Source organism: Schistocerca americana, chromosome 4 (genome assembly GCF_021461395.2).
Source record: "Schistocerca americana isolate TAMUIC-IGC-003095 chromosome 4, iqSchAmer2.1, whole genome shotgun sequence".
Taxonomy (NCBI): Eukaryota; Metazoa; Arthropoda; class Insecta; order Orthoptera; family Acrididae; genus Schistocerca; species Schistocerca americana.
Window position 1 is genome coordinate 283,154,748 of NC_060122.1, and position 22,724 is coordinate 283,177,471.

The 22,724-nt window shown below is 43.7% G+C and overlaps 1 protein-coding gene across 4 annotated transcripts in view; it reads left to right on the forward strand.

Moving 5' to 3' along the window:
• The first annotated feature begins 12 nt into the window (after positions 1-12).
• LOC124613991 (CDAN1-interacting nuclease 1) overlaps positions 13-22,724 on the forward strand; it is a 177,325-nt gene continuing 154,613 nt past the window's right edge. For all 4 annotated transcript variants that reach the window (XM_047142785.1, XM_047142783.1, XM_047142787.1 and 1 more), the window contains exon 1: positions 13-196. In XM_047142785.1, coding sequence (XP_046998741.1) covers positions 87-196 — 110 coding nt within the window. In that variant the 5' untranslated portion in view covers positions 13-86. The remainder of the gene's footprint in view (positions 197-22,724) is intronic.

The window sequence follows — 22,724 nt, forward strand, 5'->3', positions numbered from 1 at the left end:
TGCATTGTCGTTCTGGGCCGGAGATGGAAGCGTGTTTACATGGTTCGCTGTTTGTGTTTATAGTGTAGTAATATTGGGGCAGGAAAATGAAACTTGAAATTTATAACGAAATAATTAGTATTATAAGGGAGTATGATGGGGCTAAGGTATGCCCGTGGCGGGAAGTGGATTCTATTCTTAAACAACGATTTCCAGAGTAAGTTACTGTCAGTTCTGTAATTTTCATCGTAAAAAGCTTTTAGACTCATATACACCGCATAAAAGTAAAGGACTCCTCCTTCTGTTGCTGATTATGTGGCTCACACACGAAACCAAACAGTGGCCTTAGACGATGTGGAAAAATAAATAAATTAATTAAAAAAAAAAAAAAATTGCTGGTTCCTTGATACTACCCATTTTTCCGTTGCAGCTGCGGTAAGGTGTGTTAGTACTGGGAAATTCGCTAGGTGCAAACTGTGTTTTCAGAGGGCAGAAAAAAGCAATCGGATGGATTCAAGGATTGAGTCCGAGAGAGTCCTGTAAGAAACATTTTAGTCGTCTCAGTGTAACGACAGTCGCAAGTTTCTCTGTGTAAAGTTGCTTCATGTGTCTCAAAGAAAATATACAGAAAATTTATCCCGAAAATTAAAATACATTTAGACAAGAAACAATTGTATGTTAAACCTGTCATTTTGAATATCGTCACTGACCCCTAGTAATTCCAAACACCTTAGTCTTAAGATATATGATAAACTGTCACAATCACCAAAAATACTCTCTCTAAGTAAATTTAGGATAGTATTAGAGTTTTGGTTTAAAAATAGGGTATACTATTCTGTGGAGGAATACCTTGGTACCAACTTGAGGGACGAAACCATAATTACTACAAAGTGAAGAGTATCATAGCTGTATAGTTACTCAAGTCATATATGTAATCATAATTCACTTATTTATATTACGTATAAAATGTAGCTATACCACAGATAGCTAATGTGAAACTGGAAGAAAGTGTGTGTAGGCTACTTCTGTAATCAAAATGCAGGTATGTAGTAAGATATATTACTAAAATGTAAATTATCATTATTTCATAAGTGCCTTAAAATTATGTATTTAACTAAAAAGTACAGGCACATGTATAATTTTTGGGTTGTCGTGCCCACTCGTCTCTTATAGGGTGCTTAAAGGATGCTGCTTTCTCAGATAGCTAAACAGCAATTCAAGCAACTCACATTAATGGTTTTTATTACAATGAAGTAGATTGACAATAAGTAGCTTTGGGTCTCAAGTAATTGACAACATGAAAATGGTCAATGTCCTTCAAGGTATACAATGTCTGTCCAAATAATTCACACAAGTTCATGTGGCTCACAAGTAATGGCTCTTCTAGTGCCTCTCCTCTAGTGGGTGGTTTCTAGTCTGCATCTGTTAGTGCCAGTCTGCTAGTGCGCATCTTCTACTGTCTGGCCGAGGCTGGCAGGAGTGGTGCTTATAGTCTCTTCGGATAGAGTCCACTCCTGTTGTGGTGCAGTCCTAGTCAGTGTACTATTGGCTGACGTCGTCTCACAGTCTTCTCTGCTCTTGGGTTCTTCATCATCGTGCCAGCACTTGTCATTACGCCGGAACACTCCGCCCATGAAAGTGACAGAATGTCGTCACGTAGGGAGTGCGACCACAGCGGGGGAGGCAGGAGTGTGAGCGCATCGCAGGACTGAAAGGTGTGGCTGCAGGGGACGTCAAGTTTCTGGTCGTACCCTGCCATCCGGCCTTCGCTCTGGCAGAAATGTCCCCTGGGAATCAACCATAACGGTACACGTCCACCTCCTGACACCATAAACCAGATGAAGAAGGCGGTGACTGCAGCAGTGTGGGTGGGTCCAGCTCCATCGGTAGGATGAGAGGAGGCGAAAGCTCCATTTCCATGGGGTCATCCTGCAGTGTCATGACGACACCCTCTGGTGGTTGCTGTGGCTACACTGTCCTCTGGATCCGTGAATCTGGGGGAAGAGCCACCGAAAGATCATCTTGCACATGATGGAGGCGAAGTTGATTTTGATGTCAGCAAGCCATCTGGACCTGAAATAAGAAACATTCAAGTGCCAAGTCGACAGACGATCTCGCCTCATGCCCATCATCTGCTGTCACTAAAAACCTATAAAAGACAATATAATGCAGTGCGAAGTGCTACTTGCGGCATTTCTTTGGCACTGGATGCTGAGGAGGGTGGAGGTGTTAGACCTGTGTCCGATGGCGGTGGCTGTGAAGCAATTCCGCTGGTGATGGTCCATCTCATGGGTGCAAACGATAGGAGGTGAGAAACAGTTGCAAAGCTTGATCCATGGTGTGTGCAGAGCGAAGTTTTGCCATCTGCTGCTTGAAGATTCTGACAAAATGTTCCGCTTCACTATTTGGCTGCGAATGGAATAGTGCACTGCTTAGATGCTGTATGGCATTGCGTTCACAGAAAGTTTCAAATTCATTTGATGTGAACTGAGGTCGTTGACTGCCACTATAACTTCAGGTAAACCTTCAAGGCAAAAAATAGAGGACAACACCTGAATTGTGCTACGTGATGTCATCGATTTCGTTGGCACAGCAAAAAGAAACTTGCTATACAAGTCAACCCCAATCAACCAACTAGTGTTTCAAAAAAGTCCTGCAAAGTCTATGTGCACATATTGCCATGACTCCTTACCCTCTCCCTTAAAACCCACATCCTTTTGTCTTTCCCTCTCCTTCCCTCCTTCCCTCTTTCCTGATGAGGCAACAGTTTGTTGCAAAAGCTTGAATTTCATGTGTATGTTTGTGTTTGTTTGTGTGTCTATCGACCTGCCAGCACTTTCGTTCGGTAAGTCACATCATCTGTGTTTTTAGATATATTGCCATGGTAATTGTGACTTGGGCCAAGGAGATAATTTTTGTGCTGACACGGACTGATTTTCCACACATGCGTGACACTGTGATGTCATCTCTTCTATTTGGGTGTCCATACCCTGCCAAGTACAGTGTCGATATGGTAACTGTTTCGTACGAACAATCCCCCCAATATCCTTGGTGAAGTAACTGCAACACTTCATTTTGCAAAGCTGTAGGGATCAACACACGTGACAGTCCACTGTCATTTTGTACAGGAACCACATCGAGGCTATGCCGATGGGCAAAGTATCGGCGCACTACAGAGTTCTTTATGCTGTGCAAGGAATGAGGCCAAGATGTATTTTAGAAAATGTTCAAATCTGAATCAGCTTCTGTGACCTGTGCAATTTTCCTGTAGTTCAGCGGAAAAGATTGAAGCAATACAGAATCATGAGCATCAATGTAACAAGAAGATGCAGCAAAAGCGTCAATGTGTGTGTCGGGCCAATCGGAAGATGTGGAAGTGCGTCCGCATTACCATGTTCAGCTGTCAGACGATACACAATCTCGTACTGGTATTGAGACAACAAAGCCCATCTTTCCAATTTGTTGGCAGTTTGTACAGGAACCAGTTTCGTTGGATTAAACAAGGACTGAAAAGGCTTGTGATCCATTACTAAGTAGAATTTTCTACCATGCAAATAGTGGTGGAGGGTCGACCAAAGGGTCCAATCCCATCCGTCGGATTTGACCAGCGATGTAAGGCTATTGTGGTGTGTGACATCATAGTGGTGCGGAGTTTGGTTTGTGAGTGTGGCATGTTTGTAGGTGTCATTATGTTGCGGTTCGTGGTGCCCTCTGATGGTGTGTTAGGGGTTTCCTATTGTGTGGTGTAATGGGTTCAGTTTGGTCTTACTGATTATAGTGGCTGGTTCACGTTTTGGCTATGTTTCGAGTGGAACTGGTTTCAGTGAGTTAATGATTTAGTGGTTTTGTGTGAAAGTTATTGTAATGCTGTTCACTGTTGGTCATCTGTTAACATGAGTAGGCCTAAATGAATTTGTTGTTGGTCTTGTTAGGTATGTATATGACCGATAAAATAAATAGTGTGCAACTCCATGCTATGATGGGCACGACTTAGTTGGAGCTGATCAAATTTCTACAGCTTTTTGGGTTGATTGCGGAGGTGGTCAAGTGTGCTGTTTGTGGGAAGGAAATGACGTTGGCAAAAGTTTCGGCGTCTCGGACCAGGGATGGTTATATGTGGCGGTGCCATAGGGATAACCTATGGCGCTCCATAATTCGCAGTACCTGGTTTGAAAAGTCTAGGTTGGGAATGCGCAAGATTGTGTTGTTGATGTATTACTTTTATTATAGATCCTCTCAAAGTTTTTGCACGCATGAGACTGGCGTGAGTGAGAGGAGTGTGCTTGGCTGGTTTTCGTTTTGCTATGAAGTATGTTCTGAGTTTATTAAGTACAGGGGTAAGTTGGGTGGGCCTGGGGTTGTGGTGGAGGTGGACGAGTCGCAGTTTGGGAAAAGGAAGTATGGGAGGGGTAAGTCTGTGGTTGGTCTCTGGGTGTGGGGGGCTGTTTTACCGGGGGGGGGGGGGGGTGGGTGTTCGGAATGTGTTTTCAGGGTTGTGGTCTAAGGCGTGACTAGTGGGGTTAATTGAGGAGTTTATAGAACCAGGTTCCACTTTAGTTTCCGATGCTTTTTCTTCTTATAGGGGGGTTGGGTGAGAGGGGGTACAATCATTTAGTTGTTAACCACAGTTTAGAGTTTAAAAATTATGAGACGGGGACTTGTATGAATACTATAGAGGGGATGTGTGAGGCCGTTAAGTCAGTTCTTGGGAAGGGGAAGAGGCGTTCTTCCAACCATCAGTCTCATTTAGATGAGTACTGTCGGTGGAAGAGTGTCCCTGAGGGCTATTGTTTTTTTTTTTTTTTTTGTTTTTTTTTTTTTAAAAAAAAAAGGGCTATTAATAAGATGTACAGGCCGAAGGTGGTTAGGGTGATTTGGGTGGGTGGCTGTGGGAGGGGGGGGTGGTTTAGTTGCTGATACTGTTTGTAGGGGGGGGGGGTTGTTATTTAGTTGTGGAGGATCTGCAGTTTTTGTTGAGTTGTAGTGTGTGATTGAGATTTTTTTAAATTTTGTGTTTGGTTATTGTTTATGGGTATTTTATTCTTGGGTGAGGGGGGAGGTTGGATTGGGGGGTGGGGTGTGGGTGGGTTGGGTCTTTCTTTTGGTTGTGTATTTTTTCGTTGGTTTGTGGTTGTGTGTGTGTGGTTGTGTGGTTTTGTGTGTGTGTGTGTGTGTGTGTGTGTGTTTGTTTGTTTGTTTGTTTGTTTGTTGCTGGGTGTGTGCCTGTGTGTGATTGTGGTGGCCGACCTAGGTTGCATCACCAGAACTTTGTTGTGGTAAGTTTTTATTTTTGTTCTTAGTGTATTTGTTGTGTGTTGGGGTCGAGGAAGTGTTCCATTACAATGTGTGGTTGTGGCTGTCGGTGTTCCAGTAGTGGGAGTTCCTGTTGAGCAATATAGGTCAAGGGAAGTGTTTGATTCCAATTTGTGGTTGCTGTGTGTGTTCCGGTATCGAGACTTGCTGTTGAGTTATTTAGGTCAAGGGAAGTGTTTGATTCCAGTTTGTGGGAAGGGGAGCTGTTGTTGAGCTATATAGGTCAAGGGAAGAGTCCGATTGCAGAGGAAATTGTGTTTAGTGGAATTTGGGGAGTTTTGTGTTGTCGTTTTTTTCCGTCGTTTTGTGTGGTTTGGTATGGGAGTGTGTGTCTAAATTTGTTTATATTTATTTTGTCCCCACCCAAAAACCCCCAATTTCCCACACTTAACCCGTTAGTGTCATTAGGTTTTTTGTGGAACGTGTGTGTGTTGGTTTTTCAATATATTTTCGCGTTTGTGGTCATTTTACGTAATTACATCATAGGCGCCATATGGGAGTCATAGTGTATGGTCGTTGCCACCATATTTGTGACGTCATGGGTCAAAGCAGATAGGTGGAATCGGACACTTCTGTATTTCTGTGGTGGAATCTGATTACACCATAGACAATAACCAAAGCCTCTTTCACAGTTAGGGAATAGTTAATCTGAGCTCTGGACAATACTTTTGATTCAAAGCAATAGGCCTGTCTTCATCATCAGTTCTGTGCGAAAGCACTGCACTGATTCCGTAAGAGGAAGCGTCAACTTGCAGTGCAGCTGGTTTGTCAGGATCAAAGTAAACTAAGCATTGATCACTGAGCAATGCATCTTTAGTTTGGAAAAGCTACTTGGCACTCATCTGTCCAAACAAAGCAGACATTCTTTTGACGCAAGTGATGCAATGGAACCACGATTTGTGCAGCATTCGGTATGAACTGAATATAATAGTTCATTTTCCCTTAGACTGACTGCAATTCTGTGAATTTGCAAGGAACTGGCAAATCTCGTATGGCTAACAAATGCGACTGAAGAGGATGTACACCTTGACTTTTTATGACGTGACCAAGATACTGCAATTTAGGTTTTAAAAAAATCACACTTGTCCAGTCTACACTTTAGTCCTGAATCGGACAACACACAAAAAAGCACATAAATTTACACTATGTTCTTCAGGTGTATGAGATGCTACAGCAGTATCATCCAAATAGTTTGAACAGTTTTGTATTTGTGCAGTTAGCTGTTCCAAATAGCATTGGAAAATGGCAGGTGTGAAAGCACTGCCAACAGGCAAATTCAGAACTTAAACAAGTCCAAATGAGTATTCACTACACACACTTTTTGAGATTCTTCTTCGAGCGGTATTTGAAGATACGCATCGCGCAAATCAATTTTTGAAAAGTAGCGTCCAGTGCCTAATGTGCCCATGAGATCCTCTGGTCATGGCAATGGATTAGTATCAATTACAGTTTGTGGGGTGGCCGTAGACTTAAAGTCAACACAGAGGCGAATGTGACCTGAAGCTTTGGGGAGCAAAACCAGTGGACTTGGCCATTGGCTAGCTTATTGGGTGCAATAGCTCCGCTGTCTTGCAATTCTTTAAGTTCGTCTGCAACTTTGCCCAATAATGCAATGGGAACAGCAAAATTTTGGCTAAGCATTGTCTTGATATGTGCAACAAAATTGTTAGTCTAGCCTAAACCTTCAGAAAAAAGTTCTGGGAATTCTTTTAGCAAACCAGCTTCACTGCCTTTTTGCATGGAATGCAGACACTGACAACACACTATCTTGAATGTTAAAGCCAAACAGATCAAATGCATCAAGACCAAATATGTTCTCACACTCGCGTGATTTGAGCACCGTAAAAGTCACTGTTCACCTATGTGAGTGATACATGGCAGGCAGTGTACATTTTCTGAGAATGAGAATGGGAATGTCTTGTCCATTATAAACCTTCAGTTGCATGCTAGTTTTAGACAGGGTGGGGAGCGTAACAGTTCACATGTGTGACAATTTAGCAATGTGACGGAGGCATCCATGTCCAACGCAATTTCCCACAAAGAAGTAAATGAACAAATAGTTTGTTTGACTGGCGTAACACTGAAGAAACTGCTCATGTGCCAGTTTTGCTATTGCCTGTTGCAGACCTTTAATATATGGCATTAATGACATGGACCTTGTGACTAGATTTTTGTGAGTGGACCGAATCCTCATGTTGCAAACATACCGATTGTACACGTCCTTTCCCACCACAAGCGTAACACTGAGCCTGTTGGGAGGGGAAGTCTTGGCGTTTGTGACATGAATAACACCGAGGGCAAGACTTAATTCTGTTCGTCTGTGTAACAGTGTGAAGTGTTGTTCACTCATCGTGGCTAGTGCATGCTGCCACTGAATGGGCTGACTGCAAACAAGGGACTCAGCCTGGCAAATAGCTGGTTCCTGAAATTTATCAGCCAACAGGGCAGAATCGTACTGATCTAGTATTTGCAGTACCTGCTGAAATGATGGATTGGAGTGTTTCAAAATCTGTTTTCTAAGTGTGACATCAGTTACATTGAATGTGATCGCATCATGCAACATGACATCTGAATATAAAGTGCTGCAGGCACATTTGATTTTGCATTTCCTTGTCATACCCTGCAAAAATGTTACCATTTTTTACAAGTAAAGAATTAATACCTAGCTGCTACCACATTCACTTGTTGTTCATAATAGTAGTTAGTGACTGTACCACTTATTCATAAGTAAGTTCATTTGGAGTGGCATTAAGAAATAACTTCTTAGTTAATCGGAACACTGCACTTTCTACTGTGGATAATAGATAGGTTTTCACAGTACCTGGTACATTGTGGGCAAGTATGTGTGCTTTGAGCTGTTGGAACCACTCGAGCCATTCCTTGTCTTCTTCACGAAACTGGTGAAAAGGCAGTGCAGCAGTAGGTGTTGCTGTAGCTGGTGCTGTAGGTGGTGCTTGTTTCGATGGACGCGCAGTGTTGGCAAGTAGCTGCTGCACTATCTTCAGTAGTGTAGATATCTGCTGTGTCTGGAACTGAAACACCTGCATTAGCTGTGTGGCATCTAACATTTGCGGCTTTGGCACCTGAGCAGGGGGCAGGATGGAGGGGGGGGGGGAGTATTTTGGAAGACAGATGCAACAAACAGACAAAGCAAGCAAGCCAAAAAAAAAAGACAAAAGCAAAGAAAATTTCTGCAATTCCCACCTGAAACCTCTGATTAGCAAAAACGACAAGAAACTGATAACGAAAGGAAATGCTGCTGCAAAGTAAAGACCAGAGAGAATTAAGGCTCCACCAAACACAATACAAAATTCCGTGGCAGCGAGGCACTGATTTGTCATGTAACTCGTCACCAATGTGGCGTCCTGCCCACTCATTTCTTATATTGTGCCTAAAAGATGCTGATTTCTCGGGTAGTTAAACAACAATCCAAGCAAATCACATTAATGGTTTTTGTTACAATAAAGTAGATTGACAATAATTAGCTTTGGGTCGCAAGCAATTGACAACATGCAAACTATCAATGTCCTTCACTATATACAATGTCCATGCGAATAAGTCACACGAGTTCATATGGATCATAAGTAATGGCTCTTCTAGTCTGGGTGGGTCTGTTTGTGCTGGTCTGCTAGTGTGCATCGTCAACTGTCTGGCCGAGGCTGGCAGGAGCGATGCTTGTATTCTCTTCAGATAGAGGCCATTCCTGTCGTGGTGCGGCCATAGTCAGTGTACTATTGGCTGACGTTGTCTGACAGCCTTCTCCGCTCTTGCATTCTTTGTCATCATGTCGGTGCTTGTCATTATGCCACGACAATTTTAAGTGACAAAGCCAGTTGCATGGTAAACATGGGAAGGCTTATAAGTAAATATCAAACGTTTATCAAATAATGGAAAATCCAGGATGGATGTGTGGCTTCAGCTGCCAGAGACTGCAGTCTTGTGTGTGAGTTGCATTTGCGTGAATGTGTGTGTTGTCTATTTTTGGCAAAGGCCGAAAGCTTATTTGTGACAGTCTTTTTGTTGTGCCTATCTGCAACTCAGCATCTCCGCTATAGCATGAGTAGCAACTTTTCATAATATCAAACATTTAAATTACACTCCTGGAAATGGAAAAAAGAACACATTGACACCGGTGTGTCAGACCCACCATACTTCCTCCGGACACTGCGAGAGGGCTGTACAAGCAATGATCACACGTACGGCACAGCGGACACACCAGGAACCGCGGTGTTGGCCGTCGAATGGCGCTAGCTGCGCAGCATTTATGCACTGCCGCCGTCAGTGTCAGCCAGTTTGCCGTGGCATACGGAGCTCCATCGCAGTCTTTAACACTGGTAGCATGCCGCGACAGCGTGGACGTGAACCGTATGTGCAGTTGACGGACTTTGAGCGAGGGCGTATAGTGGGCATGCGGGAGGCCGGGTAGACGTACCGCCGAATTGCTCAACACGTGGGGCGTGAGATCTCCACAGTACATCGATGTTGTCGCCAGTGGTCGGCGGAAGGTGCACGTGCCCGTCGACCTGGGACCGGACCGCAGCGATGCACGGATGCACGCCAAGACCGTAGGATCCTACGCAGTGCCGTAGGGGACCAAACCGCCACTTCCCAGCAAATTAGGGACACTGTTGCTCCTGGGGTATCGGCGAGGACCATTCGCAACCGTCTCCATGAAGCTGGGCTACGGTCCCGCACACCGTTAGGCCGTCTTCCGCTCACGCCCCAACATCGTGCAGCCCGCCTCCAGTGGTGTCGCGACAGGCGTGAATGGAGGGACGAATGGAGACGTGTCGTCTTCAGCGATGAGAGTCGCTTCTGCCTTGGTGCCAATGATGGTCGTATGCGTGTTTGGCGCTGTGCAGGTGAGCGCCACAATCAGGACTGCATACGACCGAGGCACACAGGGCCAACACCCGGCATCATGGTGTGGGGAGCGATCTCCTACACTGGCCGTACACCACTGGTGATCGTCGAGGGGACACTGAATAGTGCACGGTACATCCAAACTGTCATCGAACCCATCATTCTACCATTCCTAGACCGGCAAGGGAACTTGCTGTTCCAACAGGACAATGCACGTCCGCATGTATCCCGTGCCACCCAACGTGCTCTAGAAGGTGTAAGTCAACTACCCTGGCCAGCAAGATCTCCGGATCTGTCCCCCATTGAGCATGTTTGGGACTGGATGAAGCGTCGTCTCACGCGGTCTGCACGTCCAGCACGAACGCTGGTCCAACTGAGGCGCCAGGTGGAAATGGCATGGCAAGCCGTTCCACAGGACTACATCCAGCATCTCTACGATCGTCTCCATGGGAGAATAGCAGCCTGCATTGCTGCGAAAGGTGGATATAAACTGTACTAGTGCCGACATTGTGCATGCTCTTTTGCCTGTGTCTATGTGCCTGTGGTTCTGTCAGTGTGATCATGTGATGTATCTGACCCCAGGAATGTGTCAATAAAGTTTCCCCTTTCTGGGACAATGAATTCACGGTGTTCTTATTTCAATTTCCAGGAGTGTATTTATTCCTAGCAATATACCTTTTTTTTTTATCGAGGCTTAAATTTCCGTGGATCTAAATTACTCCAAGCCATAGACAAGATGACTATTGGAGCAAGGTTGTGACTGATTCGACATACCCCCTTTCCCATAAACAAAAAATTGCATCTTTTATGGTGAAGTGACTGTTAATGGGTAATTGAGTCCCTAAAAAAATAGCGTTACATTCAATAACATGTTTCATTTGGCATCGAGAATTGTATATACTGAGTGTAAATGCGTAACATTATGTTTTTTTACTGTCTGATAATTTTCATTTGGTAGTTTGCCACATTTGAAAGATTTATAACCCAAGGAGCTTGAAAGTGCTGAACAACTTGAAATACAAATTCAGTCCCAGCTTGGTTGTTAATGCATATTTGTATCTTATCTACGCTGATGTAGTTGAAAACCATATGTGTTACTCATAATCAGAAAAAAGAAAAAAAGACTAACAAAAATGTTGAAGCTGGTGAGGGCTCCACTTGTTATCAGTTAGTAACTCGTGGTGTGTAATTTATAGGCCCTATATCCTTTAGTGAAGCCACAAGTACAAGAAATTCTGGACATTTGTTTATTTCCCATTGAAGTAAAATTACTTGAAACAACTGTGAGTGACAATGGCATTTGGAAATTGCCCCAAGTTGGATTCCATCTACATACAGGGCTATTACAAATGATTGAAGCGATTTCATAAATTCACTGTAGCTCCATTCATTGACATATGGTCACGACACACTACAGATACGTAGAAAAACTCATAAAGTTTTGTTCGGCTGAAGCCGCACTTCAGGTTTCTGCCACCAGAGCGCTCGAGAATAAACAAAGAACAAATAGAAAATAAATTCACGGCCTAAGATGAAAAATTCATATCATTGATTCCACAAAACAACATTTTTAATTAAAATACTTAAGCAACCTAAACAAAAAAATACTCACCCTTTAAACAAAGAATATTTAAAGGCAAGTTTCACGCATAGTGATGTGAAAGATTCAGTGTTTAAACCTCCTCTACCAAGAAACGTGCCAGAACTGCGAGCTCGCATCAACAATGCTTTCGAACTCATTGATGGGGACATGCTGCGCCGAGTGTGGGAGGAACTTGATTATCGGCTTGATGTCTGCCGAATCACTAAAGGGGCACATATCGAACATTTGTGAATGCCTAAAAAAACTTTTTGAGTTTTTGTATGTGTGTGCAAAGCATTGTGAAAATATCTCAAATAATAAAGTTATTGTAGAGCTGTGAAATCGCTTCAATCATTTGTAATAACCCTGTACATATATTTCAAACCTCTGTGAAGTGCACAGCAGAGGGCTCTTAGCATTGCATTGCATGTTAGAATTTCTTCCCATTCCAGCTGCGTATGGAGCATGATAAGAATGACTGCTTAAATGCCTGTGCGTGTGTGCTGTAATTAATGTAATCTTATCTCCACTATCCCTGTGACAATGATATATAGGGACTGAACATTATCTTTGGCTTCATCAATGCTTTCGTGGAATTATTGCCACCTGTCTTCAAGAGTCTTGCCAAGTCATGCGTTTCTAACATTTCCATGATACTCTTCCTCACGTCAGACAAATCTGGGATTATTTGTGCCACCCTTGCTTGTATACATTCGTTGCACCCCAGTTAGTCCTATCTGATATGGGTCCAACACACTTGCACAATATTATGAGGTGGGACTCAAGATGGGATGAACAAGTGATCTGTAAGCTATTTCTTTTGTGGACTGCTTTTTCCATTATTCTGCCAGTGAAATGAAATTTGCTACACATCTTTCCTTCAGGTGAACTTGTGGGGTCATTGAAATAGAATGATATATCCCTATAAATTGTTACACCCAGGTAAATTTACTTGTATGAGCTGACTGATTCCAATTGTGACTCATTGATGTTATGTTCATAGGATACTATTTATCTACATTTTGTGAAATGCATTCCTGGACACGTGAAAGAAGTTGCCAGTCTTTACATCACTTGTCAGAACTGGGCTGGATGTTTGTACATTTTTTCAGATAGCACTTTTTAATATAGATAAATGCTTATTTTGCAAAAAGTCCAAACTTACTATAGTCCTGTAAGTGAAGTCATTAATATACAGAAATGAACAAAAGCAGTCCCAACACTCTTGCCTGGGGCACACCTCAAGTTACTTTTACTTCTTTAGAGGACTGTCCATCCAAGATAACAAGTGTTCTCCCTCCAAAAAATTCTCTGTCTAGTCACAGAATTTATTTGATACCCATTATACTCATACTTTTGTTATAATTGTTGGTATTGCACAAAGCCAAATGCTTTTTGAAATTAAAGAAATACAGCATCCACTCGATTGCTTTGATTTGTGGCTTTCAATATGTCATGTAAGAAAATCATAGGCATTTATTCTGTTTTGCATAATCAGTGTATTTGGACTTCATGCTGGATTGCATGAAGGTGGTCATTCTGTTCAAGATACCTCGTTGGTCATTCTGTTCAAGATACCTTATTATGTTTGAGCTCAGAATGTGTTCTAGGATTCTACAATATACTAACATCCATGGGATTGGACTGTAGTTTTGTGGATCACTTGTGATATCCATCTTAGTAGCAAAAGTGATCCAATCACTGGGCATAACTGTTTTTATTTTCTTTTTTTCCCAACTGAATATACCGATACCAGATGTTGGTCGTGTCCCAGGACGTAATAATGTTGTGGCATGTGACATGCATATGCAAACATGAAGAGAACAGAATACTGACAGTCTTTCCTTGGGTATATTTTAATTTTTGGAATGGAGGTTGTAATGACCAAGTGATTTGTAGTGCAGCCTGAAGTATAGGATAGGCAGAAAGATGAAAATTTGGCTGTGAGTGAGTGAAGCCAAGAAATATAAAAAACAATCTTATCTGTGGTGATACACTGATCCATAATGTAGCTCAGGGTCTGTTACCTGAATCATCAGTTCTTCGTAGCTCTTAGAGCATGCAGTTATGTCACATGAGACCACTTTCAAAACCATATTATCCCATTCAGTTGTTGGATTACTGTTTTCCCCACTGATGACAGTATGTTTGGGAAACATCTACTATAAGTTGACGATTTCTCCAAAATTTTCAGTTCTGTCCTTAGGTGAGTCTGATGTTGATAGAAGTTTGCACATCACGCAGCTAGTCTGATGTATTTTTTTTTTTTTTAATGTTTCATTTTTGATTGTAATACCCTCCTGTAATGTTCAAATAGAGGTCATTGTGGCGTAGAAGCTAATTAGGATTGTCAGTAGAGCAAAAGTTTTTTGTTCCTCCAGAGCGTGATTTGCTGCCAACATGCACACTACACACCCTTTGTTGGAAACCAATAGAGAGGATCATTAGAGGATCATTTAGTAATCGCGAAAGCGTTACGGAGATGATAGATAGACTCCAGTGGAAGACTCTGCAAGAGAGATGCTCAGTAGCTCGGTACGGACTTTTGTTGAAGTTTCAAGAACATACTTTCACCGAGGAGTCAATCAGTATATTGCTCCCTCCTACGTATATCTTGTGAAGAGACCATGAGGATAAAATCAGATAGATTAGAGCCCACACAGAGCCATACTGACAACCTTTCTTTCCATGAACAATACGAGACTGGAATAGAAGGGAGAACCGATAGAGGTACTCAGGGTACCCTCCGCCACACACCATCAGGTGGCTTGCGGAGTATGGATGTGGATGTGGATGTAGATGTAGATGTAGATGTAGATGTAGATGTAGAGAGTGTGGGAGGGAAATTGCATATTAACTGCTGGCCACCATCTGATGCTCTGGCTCCATCTTTCAGCCAGCAAATATTTGTTGCCTTTCCTGCTCCTTTCTTCTTGTACTCTGTTCTGATACTGAGTGTCTTTGTATGATCTCCATGACTGGTTACAACTTCCCAAACCAACCTGATAAAAACATTTTTGTTCTGAACAAGGAATAAACTCCCTTTGTTACTTATGAGACTTTATAGTTCAATTGCCCCTAAAGAGGCCCCACACCATGCCTGTCCTGATCACATCCCTTCTTCTTCTGTACAAAAAGACCCAATTACAAATTTTTGGCTACCATTGATAATGAGTCTTGCCCAGACAACCTCACATGCAGCTTCAGTTTCTGTCGTGTTAGAGCTGAGTTTCTTGTTTGCTGTGATGAATACACCACCTCCATTCCATATTAGCCTTTCCTTTCGATCCATAAGTAACTTACATTTACTCACAAAATGCACTGCTGTTAATTTTTGCAACTCTCTATATCTGGTATGGGCTGTGGTTTTTTCAGGACTACTTCAAACTTTGAGACTTTAATGCAAATGCTTCAGTAGTTGATCACTAGGGTTTTAATAATTTCATTTGTGGCCTCGTACAGCTTTCCTTATGTTAGCATTAGGTGCAGAGCATATTGCTGTTCTCAATTCAAATTGGAGTTGCTGTCACCATTTGATAAAAGAGGCCCAGAATTATCTTGAAATTGTAACTGTACAAAACGAACTGCATCCCAGCCTATATTTTTAACACTGTATTTTGTAATGGTTCAATGTAATTTGGGTCTAATCAGGGGTAACTTGACTACTCTGTGCTATTCTCTTAACTGACCTTCAATATTTGTTTACCTAATGACTTCACAATATCCAGTCGAGAACAGTAGGAGAAGTTCACATCACTGGGTCAAGTCAGATGCTGCTATGCCATTTAGTTCTTTATATGCACTGACTGCTTGGACAACCTTCAAGCTGTCCAGAGCATGTTCCCAAAATGTCCATAGGCTCAGATCATTCAGGACATCCTTCTTCACCTAGGGGTGGAAGGGAGGTATTATTTTTGTAGGTACTATTTCATATAGGAATTATGGAAATAGAGGTCCAAATTAAGCAGCTACTGACACCTTCACAAGAAAAACTGTGGCACAATGTGACATTCCTGTATATGGCATCACTTCACTGTTGAGGCACAGGATCATGTGTCACTGATAGGAAGGATGCATTATGTTGAAATACAACAATCTGCTGTTGATAAGTCAACAACCTGACTGTAGTGTTCTTATGCTTTCACATAAACTACTGCTCTACACAACATGTGGATCTTCTGTATTGAGAGGAAACAGCAGTTTGTGTTGTATAGATGTCTTACACATTTTAATACCTATCTTCATATAAATTCTGCAAACCACTGTGAAGTGCGTGGCAGAGGGTGCAACCTAATATACCAGGATTTGGGTTTCTACTCAGTCCATTCATGTATGGAGTGCAGGAAGAATGATTGTTCAGATGCTCCTGTGTGTGTTGTAATTAATCTAATCTTCTCCTCATGATCATTGTGTGAGCGAAACAAAAGAGGTTGCATTATATTACTAGAGTCATTTCCCCTGCGGGTCCAGGGGTCAGAATAGGCCCAAGGTATTCCTGCCTGTCGTACAAGGCGACTAAAAGGAGTTTCACATATTTCGGTCTTTATGTGATAGTCCCCTATAGGGTTTGACCTCCATTCTTCAAATTTTCCTGAAGAGCGAGCCAATTGAGGAAGGCTGCCTTAGAAGGAGCCTCGTGTGCATCGTGCATTGAGATCTTCAGTCCGCTTTCTCGTCGTCGCATTGCAGTCCTGCCCATTCTCCATCTCTTGGGCGAGGACACCTTCCTGGGTGCGTTTTCCACCATGCACTACACATTGTCAATTTCTGCGTTGACGATGACCATGGTGACCATGGACTTCTTTGCACCTGATATCCAACACCATAGCCAGTCCGTTGTGGTGGGGCCGCCATGTACCCTGTTGGTTGTAGCCCCCTGACCACACAGGGATCGCTCTGCTGATGCCTGCGCCGTTAACTCCCCATGTATGCCAATGGGTAGACGCTCATCCCCCTGGGGCATTGGGACTCCTGGCAATGGCTATCCTGCCAGGTGGCGTTTGCTGCAGCTGGGTGGCACCTTTGGGGAGGACCCCTGGTTGGAGTGGGTGGCATCAGGGCAGATGACATGCGATGAAGCGTAGTCCATCATCTCTTGCTGGTGGTGAAACACCAGCAGTCTCTAAGTGATCACGAGCTCAATTCAACGCAGAGAAGTATGACCCTAAATCGTTCCCCTCCCTGGCCACACTATGGGAGGAACGTCAGGCTAAGGATGGCAGCGGATCTTGTTTGCCCCGGTACCTTGTATGTTCGAGAGCTGATGGGGAATCTTTCATGACGATGAAGCCTCAGTTTTTTGTTGAGCATTTTGAGGACAGGTTCGGGGAGGTGGAGGGCTTGTCCAAAATGAGATCTGGGTCAGTCTTGATCAAAACAGCACCCTCTGCCCAGTCACGGGAGTTACTCACTTGTGACAAACTGGGGGATGTTTCTGTAACCATCATACACTATAAGAGCTTAAATATGGTTCAGGGTATCATATTTCACAGAGACCTTCTTTTGCAGTTCGACAGTGAGCTGTGCGCCAAATTAGAGTGGCGAGGTGTACATATCGTCTGGTGTGTCCACCGGGGTCCAAAAGACAATCAGGTTGCCACCGGTGCCTTCATCTTGGCCATTGAGGGTGATACATTGCCCGAGAAGGTCAAGGTGACGGTCTACTGGTGTGATGTAAAGCACTATATCCCTCCCCTTATGCTGTGCTTTAAGTGCTGGAAGTTCGGCCATATGTCTTCCCGTTGTACTTCCAGCGTCATATGCCGAGATTGGGGACGCCCATCACATCCCAATACTCCATGTACCCCGCCTCCCATCTGTGTCAACTGCGGAGAGCACCATTCGCTTTCCTCGCCTGACTGCAGGATTCTCCAGAAAGAAAGGAAAATAATGGAGTACAAGACCCTGGACAGACTAACCTACACTGAGGCTAAGAGAAAATGTGAACACCTGCATCCTGTGTGTATGACATCCTCTTACATCGCCGCTACAACAGTTCTGGCACCACCAGCTCCACCAACCCAGGTCACCACTCAGAGCAGGAAGACTACACCTGCCCCCTTGATGGTGGGGGGCATTTCCCTCCCTGTTGCTCCTGCACCACCTGCTTTGGGAGCAACACCCCACCAACCATTGAGAACATCTGTCCCTGCTTATAAGCTGGAGAAACGTAAGTCTTATTTGGCTTCTCTCGCTAGGAAGAGGTCCCTTGGGTCACTCTGTTCCCAGGTTTCTTCTAGTGGGAAAGACGACACCCGCCAGTGGCTGAAGAGCCCAAAAGCAGCTGGTCGTAGGACTTCATGCTCATCCACAGTCCCGGAGACTGAGCCAGTGAAGTCCTCCCAGCCAGGGAAACCCAAGGAGCATCGCGAGGGGGGGAAAAAAAAAAAAAAAACAAAAAAAAAAAACCCTAAGACCAAGGAAATTGCAGTGGCACCCACACCACCGCTACCTACAATCTCTGTGGCTGAGGATGGGGTGGAGATTTTGGTGTCTGCTGAGGACCTAGATCTCGCCAGACCCTCAGACACAATGGAAATAGACTGCTCAGGCAATAAGTCAGTGGCAACAGGTGACTGTGAAGTATAAACTGCCTCATTGAATGTTCCGTGCCCCTTCCCAGTCTCACGATGTCATCCTCCGATGGAACTGCGGTGTTTTTTTCCACTGCCTGGCTGAACTACAGCAGCTGTTAAGCTTTACACCTGCTATCTGCATTGCCCTCCAGGAACCCTGGTTCCCAGCAATGCGGACCCCTGCCCTCCGCAGTTGTAAGGAATATTACAAGAACCGCAGTGACTATAATCAAGTGTCAGGTGGAGTTTGCGTTTATGTCCTAAACTCAGTCTGTAGTGAACATGTGCGCCTTCAAACCCCTCTTGAAGCTGTGGCTGTCAGAATAAGGATGACACTGGAAACAACTGTCTGCAATGTATATCTTCCTCCAAATGGTGCAGTACCCCTGAATGTATTAGCTGCACTGATTGATCAACTCCCTAAACATTTCGTACTTCTGGGAGATTTTAATGCTAATAACCCCTTGTGGGGTGGTACCGTGCTTACTGGCCGAGGCAGAGATGTCAAAACTTTACTGTCGCGATTTGACCTCTGCCTCTTAAATACTGGGGCTGCCATACATTTCAGTGTGGCTCATGGTAGTTACTCGGCCATTGATTTATCAATTTGCTGCCCGGGACTTCTCCCATCTATCCACTGGATAGCATATGACAACCTCCGTTGTAGTGACCACTTCCCCATCGTCCTGTCACTGCCCCAGCATCAGGCTCATGGACGCCTGCCCAGATGGGCTTTGAACAAGGCGAACTGGGGAACTCTCACCTCTGCTGTCACCACTGAATCTCCCCCATATGATAACATCGATGTGGTGGTTGAGCAGGGGACTAGCACAATTGTTTCTGTGGCAGAAAGCGTGATCCCTTGATATTTAGGGTGGCCGAAGCATAAGGCAAAAGATGATGAAATGGAATACAGACAAACTGAACATCCCTGATGAAGTAAAAAAAATACCAAGTAACACTAAGCAGAAAGTTGAGCAATGAAGAGACCACAGTAGGAGTAGATGAGAGGTGGAACAGGTTTGAAAAAGCCATTAAGGATGCTGCAGAGGAAATAATAGGCATAAGGAGGAACAGAAGAACCCAGGAGTGGTTTGATGAAGATTGCAGGTCAGCAATAGAGGAAAAGAACAGGGCAAGAACAAAAATGCTACGGAGAGAAACCAGAAATAATGTGGAACAATATAGAGAATTAAGGAGAAGAGCTAACAGACTGTGCAAGAGAAAGAAAAGAGAGTGGACTAAGAAGAAATTTCAAGAACTAGAAGAACTAAAGGAACAGAGTGAAATAAAAAAGTTCTATCGTGCCATAGGCAAAATGAAGAATAGATTCCAACCAAAAACAATGGCCTGTTCCAGTAAAGATGGGAAAATGATAAGGGAGGAAGAACAGATAGTGGGAAGATGGGCAGAATATTTCAAAGATACACTAAGCACCAGCCTAGAAGATGAAGAGACAGCTGCACAGGAGGGAAGAGTGGAGCTGGAAGTAGACAATGAAACCAATGAGGCAAGAAAACCAACACTACAAGAGGTCTCCCAGGCTGTGCACAAGTCAAAAAATAATCGAGCCCCTGGGGAAGACAGCATAATTGCTGAATTAATAAAAACTGTTGGTGAGGCTGTAATAAAGGAACTGCACACATTAATATCAGATATATGGGAAACAGAAACTATGCCAGATAATTGGAAAATTGGAATAATAGTCCCCATTTATAAGAAAGGGGACAGAACAGCATGTGAAAACTATAGAGGTGTAACACTCCTAAGTACAGCTTATAAGATCTTCACAAGTATATTAAACGAAAGGATACGGAAGTGTGCAGAAAGCATACTAGGGGAATATCAGTGTGGCTTTCGACCGGGCAGAGGAACAACTGATCAAATATTTGTGATAAGGCAAATGATGGAAAAGTTCTATGAATATGATATAGATCTGCATTTCTTATTCATCGATTTCAAACAAGCCTTTGACAGCATAAATCGGCAAGAACTATACAGAGTACTGAAAGAAGTTGGTATATGTGCTAAATTAATAAGACTAATCAGAATGACAATGACAGAGACAAGAGCAAAAGTAAAGGTCCTTAGCAGAACAAGTGAAAGCTTTGACTTTAATAAAGGTGTGAAGCAAGGGGATAGTCTCTCCACTGTCCTATTCAACATTGCCCTGCATAGTGCAGTAAATAAAATCAACAAAAGAGGCACCATATTTATGAAAACTAGCCAGATATGTGCATACGCTGATGACATTGCTATAGTAGGAAGAAATACCAATACACTCCTAGAAACATACCGGGCAATGGAAACAGAAGCCTTAAAAATTGGCCTCATAGTAAATGTAAACAAAACAAAATATATGGTAATGTCACAATCTGAGGCCAGAAGAACCCCTAAAAACCTAAACATCAATGGGAAATACTTCAATGGAGTGTCCTCTTTTAACTACTTGGGAGCCCTAATAACAAATGATAACAGTATTGGAAAGGCTATAAGGGAAAGAATACAAGCAGGAAACAGAGCTTACTTTGCAAATATGCAGCTTTTCAAAAGTAGCCTTGTTACAAGGAAATCTAAATTGCTAATATATAATTCCCTAGTCCGCCCAGTTATCACATACGGCTCAGAGGTATGGACGTTGACAGAGCACGATAAAAATGCTCTAAGAAGCATTGAGCGGAAAATACTACACAAAATCTATGGGCCAATAAGGGAGGAAGAAGGCTGGAGAATACGCTACAATGCTGAATTACAGGAGTTAATACAAGGCAGGGACATAGTAAAATTTGTTAAATCACAGCGAATACGATGGCTAGGACACTTGGAGAGAATGGCAGAGGATAGAATTCCAAAGAAAATGATGAAAGGTATGATCCATTCAGTTAGGCGAAAAGGGAGACCTAGAAGAAGATGGATCGATGAGGTAATAATGGATATCAGCAATATGGGAGTCCGGGGGTGGAAAAGAGCAGCAAATAACCGAGAAGTGTGGAGGAAGATTGTTGAAGAAGCCAAGGCTCACCAAGGGCTGTAGAGCTACTGAAGAAGAAGAGAAGCATAAGGCAGTCCCTTGGTGGTCGTCGGAAGTCGCTGAAGCAATTAAGGAGTGTCGGCGAGCTCTACAGCGGCATAAGCGGCACCCTTTTCTGGAGCACCTCATAGCCTTTAAACGGCTCCGTGCCCGTGTTTGCTACCTTATCAACAATGGAAGAAGGAGTGTTGGGAGAGATACGTCTCCACCATTGGGTGCCACAAGTCATCTTCCCAAGTCTGTGTAAAGATCAAACGTCTTTTCAGGTACCAGGCCCCAACAGCTGTCCCTGGTGTTACCATAAATGGCGAGTTATGTACCAATGCAAATGCGATTGCCGAGCACTTTGCTCGAGCCTCTGCGTTGGAGAATTACCCCCCAGCCTTTCGCACACCCAAACGGCGGATGGAAGGGAACGTCCTCTCATTCACTACACGCTGCAGTGAATCCTACAATGCCCCATTTATAGAGTGGGAACTCCTCAGTGCCCTTGCACATTGCCCTGACACAGCTCCCGGGCCTGATCGCATCCACAGCCAGATGATTAAACATCTCTCATCTGACTACAAGCGACATCTTCTCGTCATCTTCAACCGGATCTTGTGCATTGACGCCTTTCCATCGCAATGACGGGAGAACACCATCATTCCAGTGCTCAAACCTGATAAAAAACTGCTTGACGTGGATAGCCATCGGCTATGATTAAACATCTCTCATCTGACTACAAGCGACATCTTCTTGTCATCTTCAACCGGATCTTGTGCATTGACGCCTTTCCATCGCAATGACGGGAGAACACCATCATTCCAGTGCTCAAACCTGATAAAAAACTGCTTGATGTGGATAGCCATCGGCCCATCAGCCTCACCAGCATTCTTTGTAAGCTGCTGGAACGTATGGTATGTCGGCGGTTGGGTTGGGTCCTGGAGTCACGTGGCTTGCTGGCTTCATGTCAGGGTGGCTTCCGCCAAGTTCGCTCTACCACTGATAATCTTGTGTCCGTCAAGTCTGCCATCCAAACAGCCTTTCCCAGATGGCAACACCTGACTGCCATCTTTTTTGACTTATGTAAAGCATATGACATGACTTGGCAACATCATATCCTTGTGGGAGACCACTCCTGATTTTTATCCTAAACTTCCTGTCGCTCCATACTTTCCGTGTCCAAGTTGGTGACTCCCATAGTTCTATCCATATCCAGGAGAATGGAGTCCCGCAGGGCTCTGTATTGAGTGTCTCTCTATTTTTAGTGGCCATTAATGGTCTAGCAGCAGCTGTTGGGCCCTCCGTCTCACCTTTCGGTATGCAGACGACTTCTGCATTTTTTACTGCTGCTCCAGTACTGTTTTTGCTGAGCGCCGCCTTCAGGGAGCCATCCACA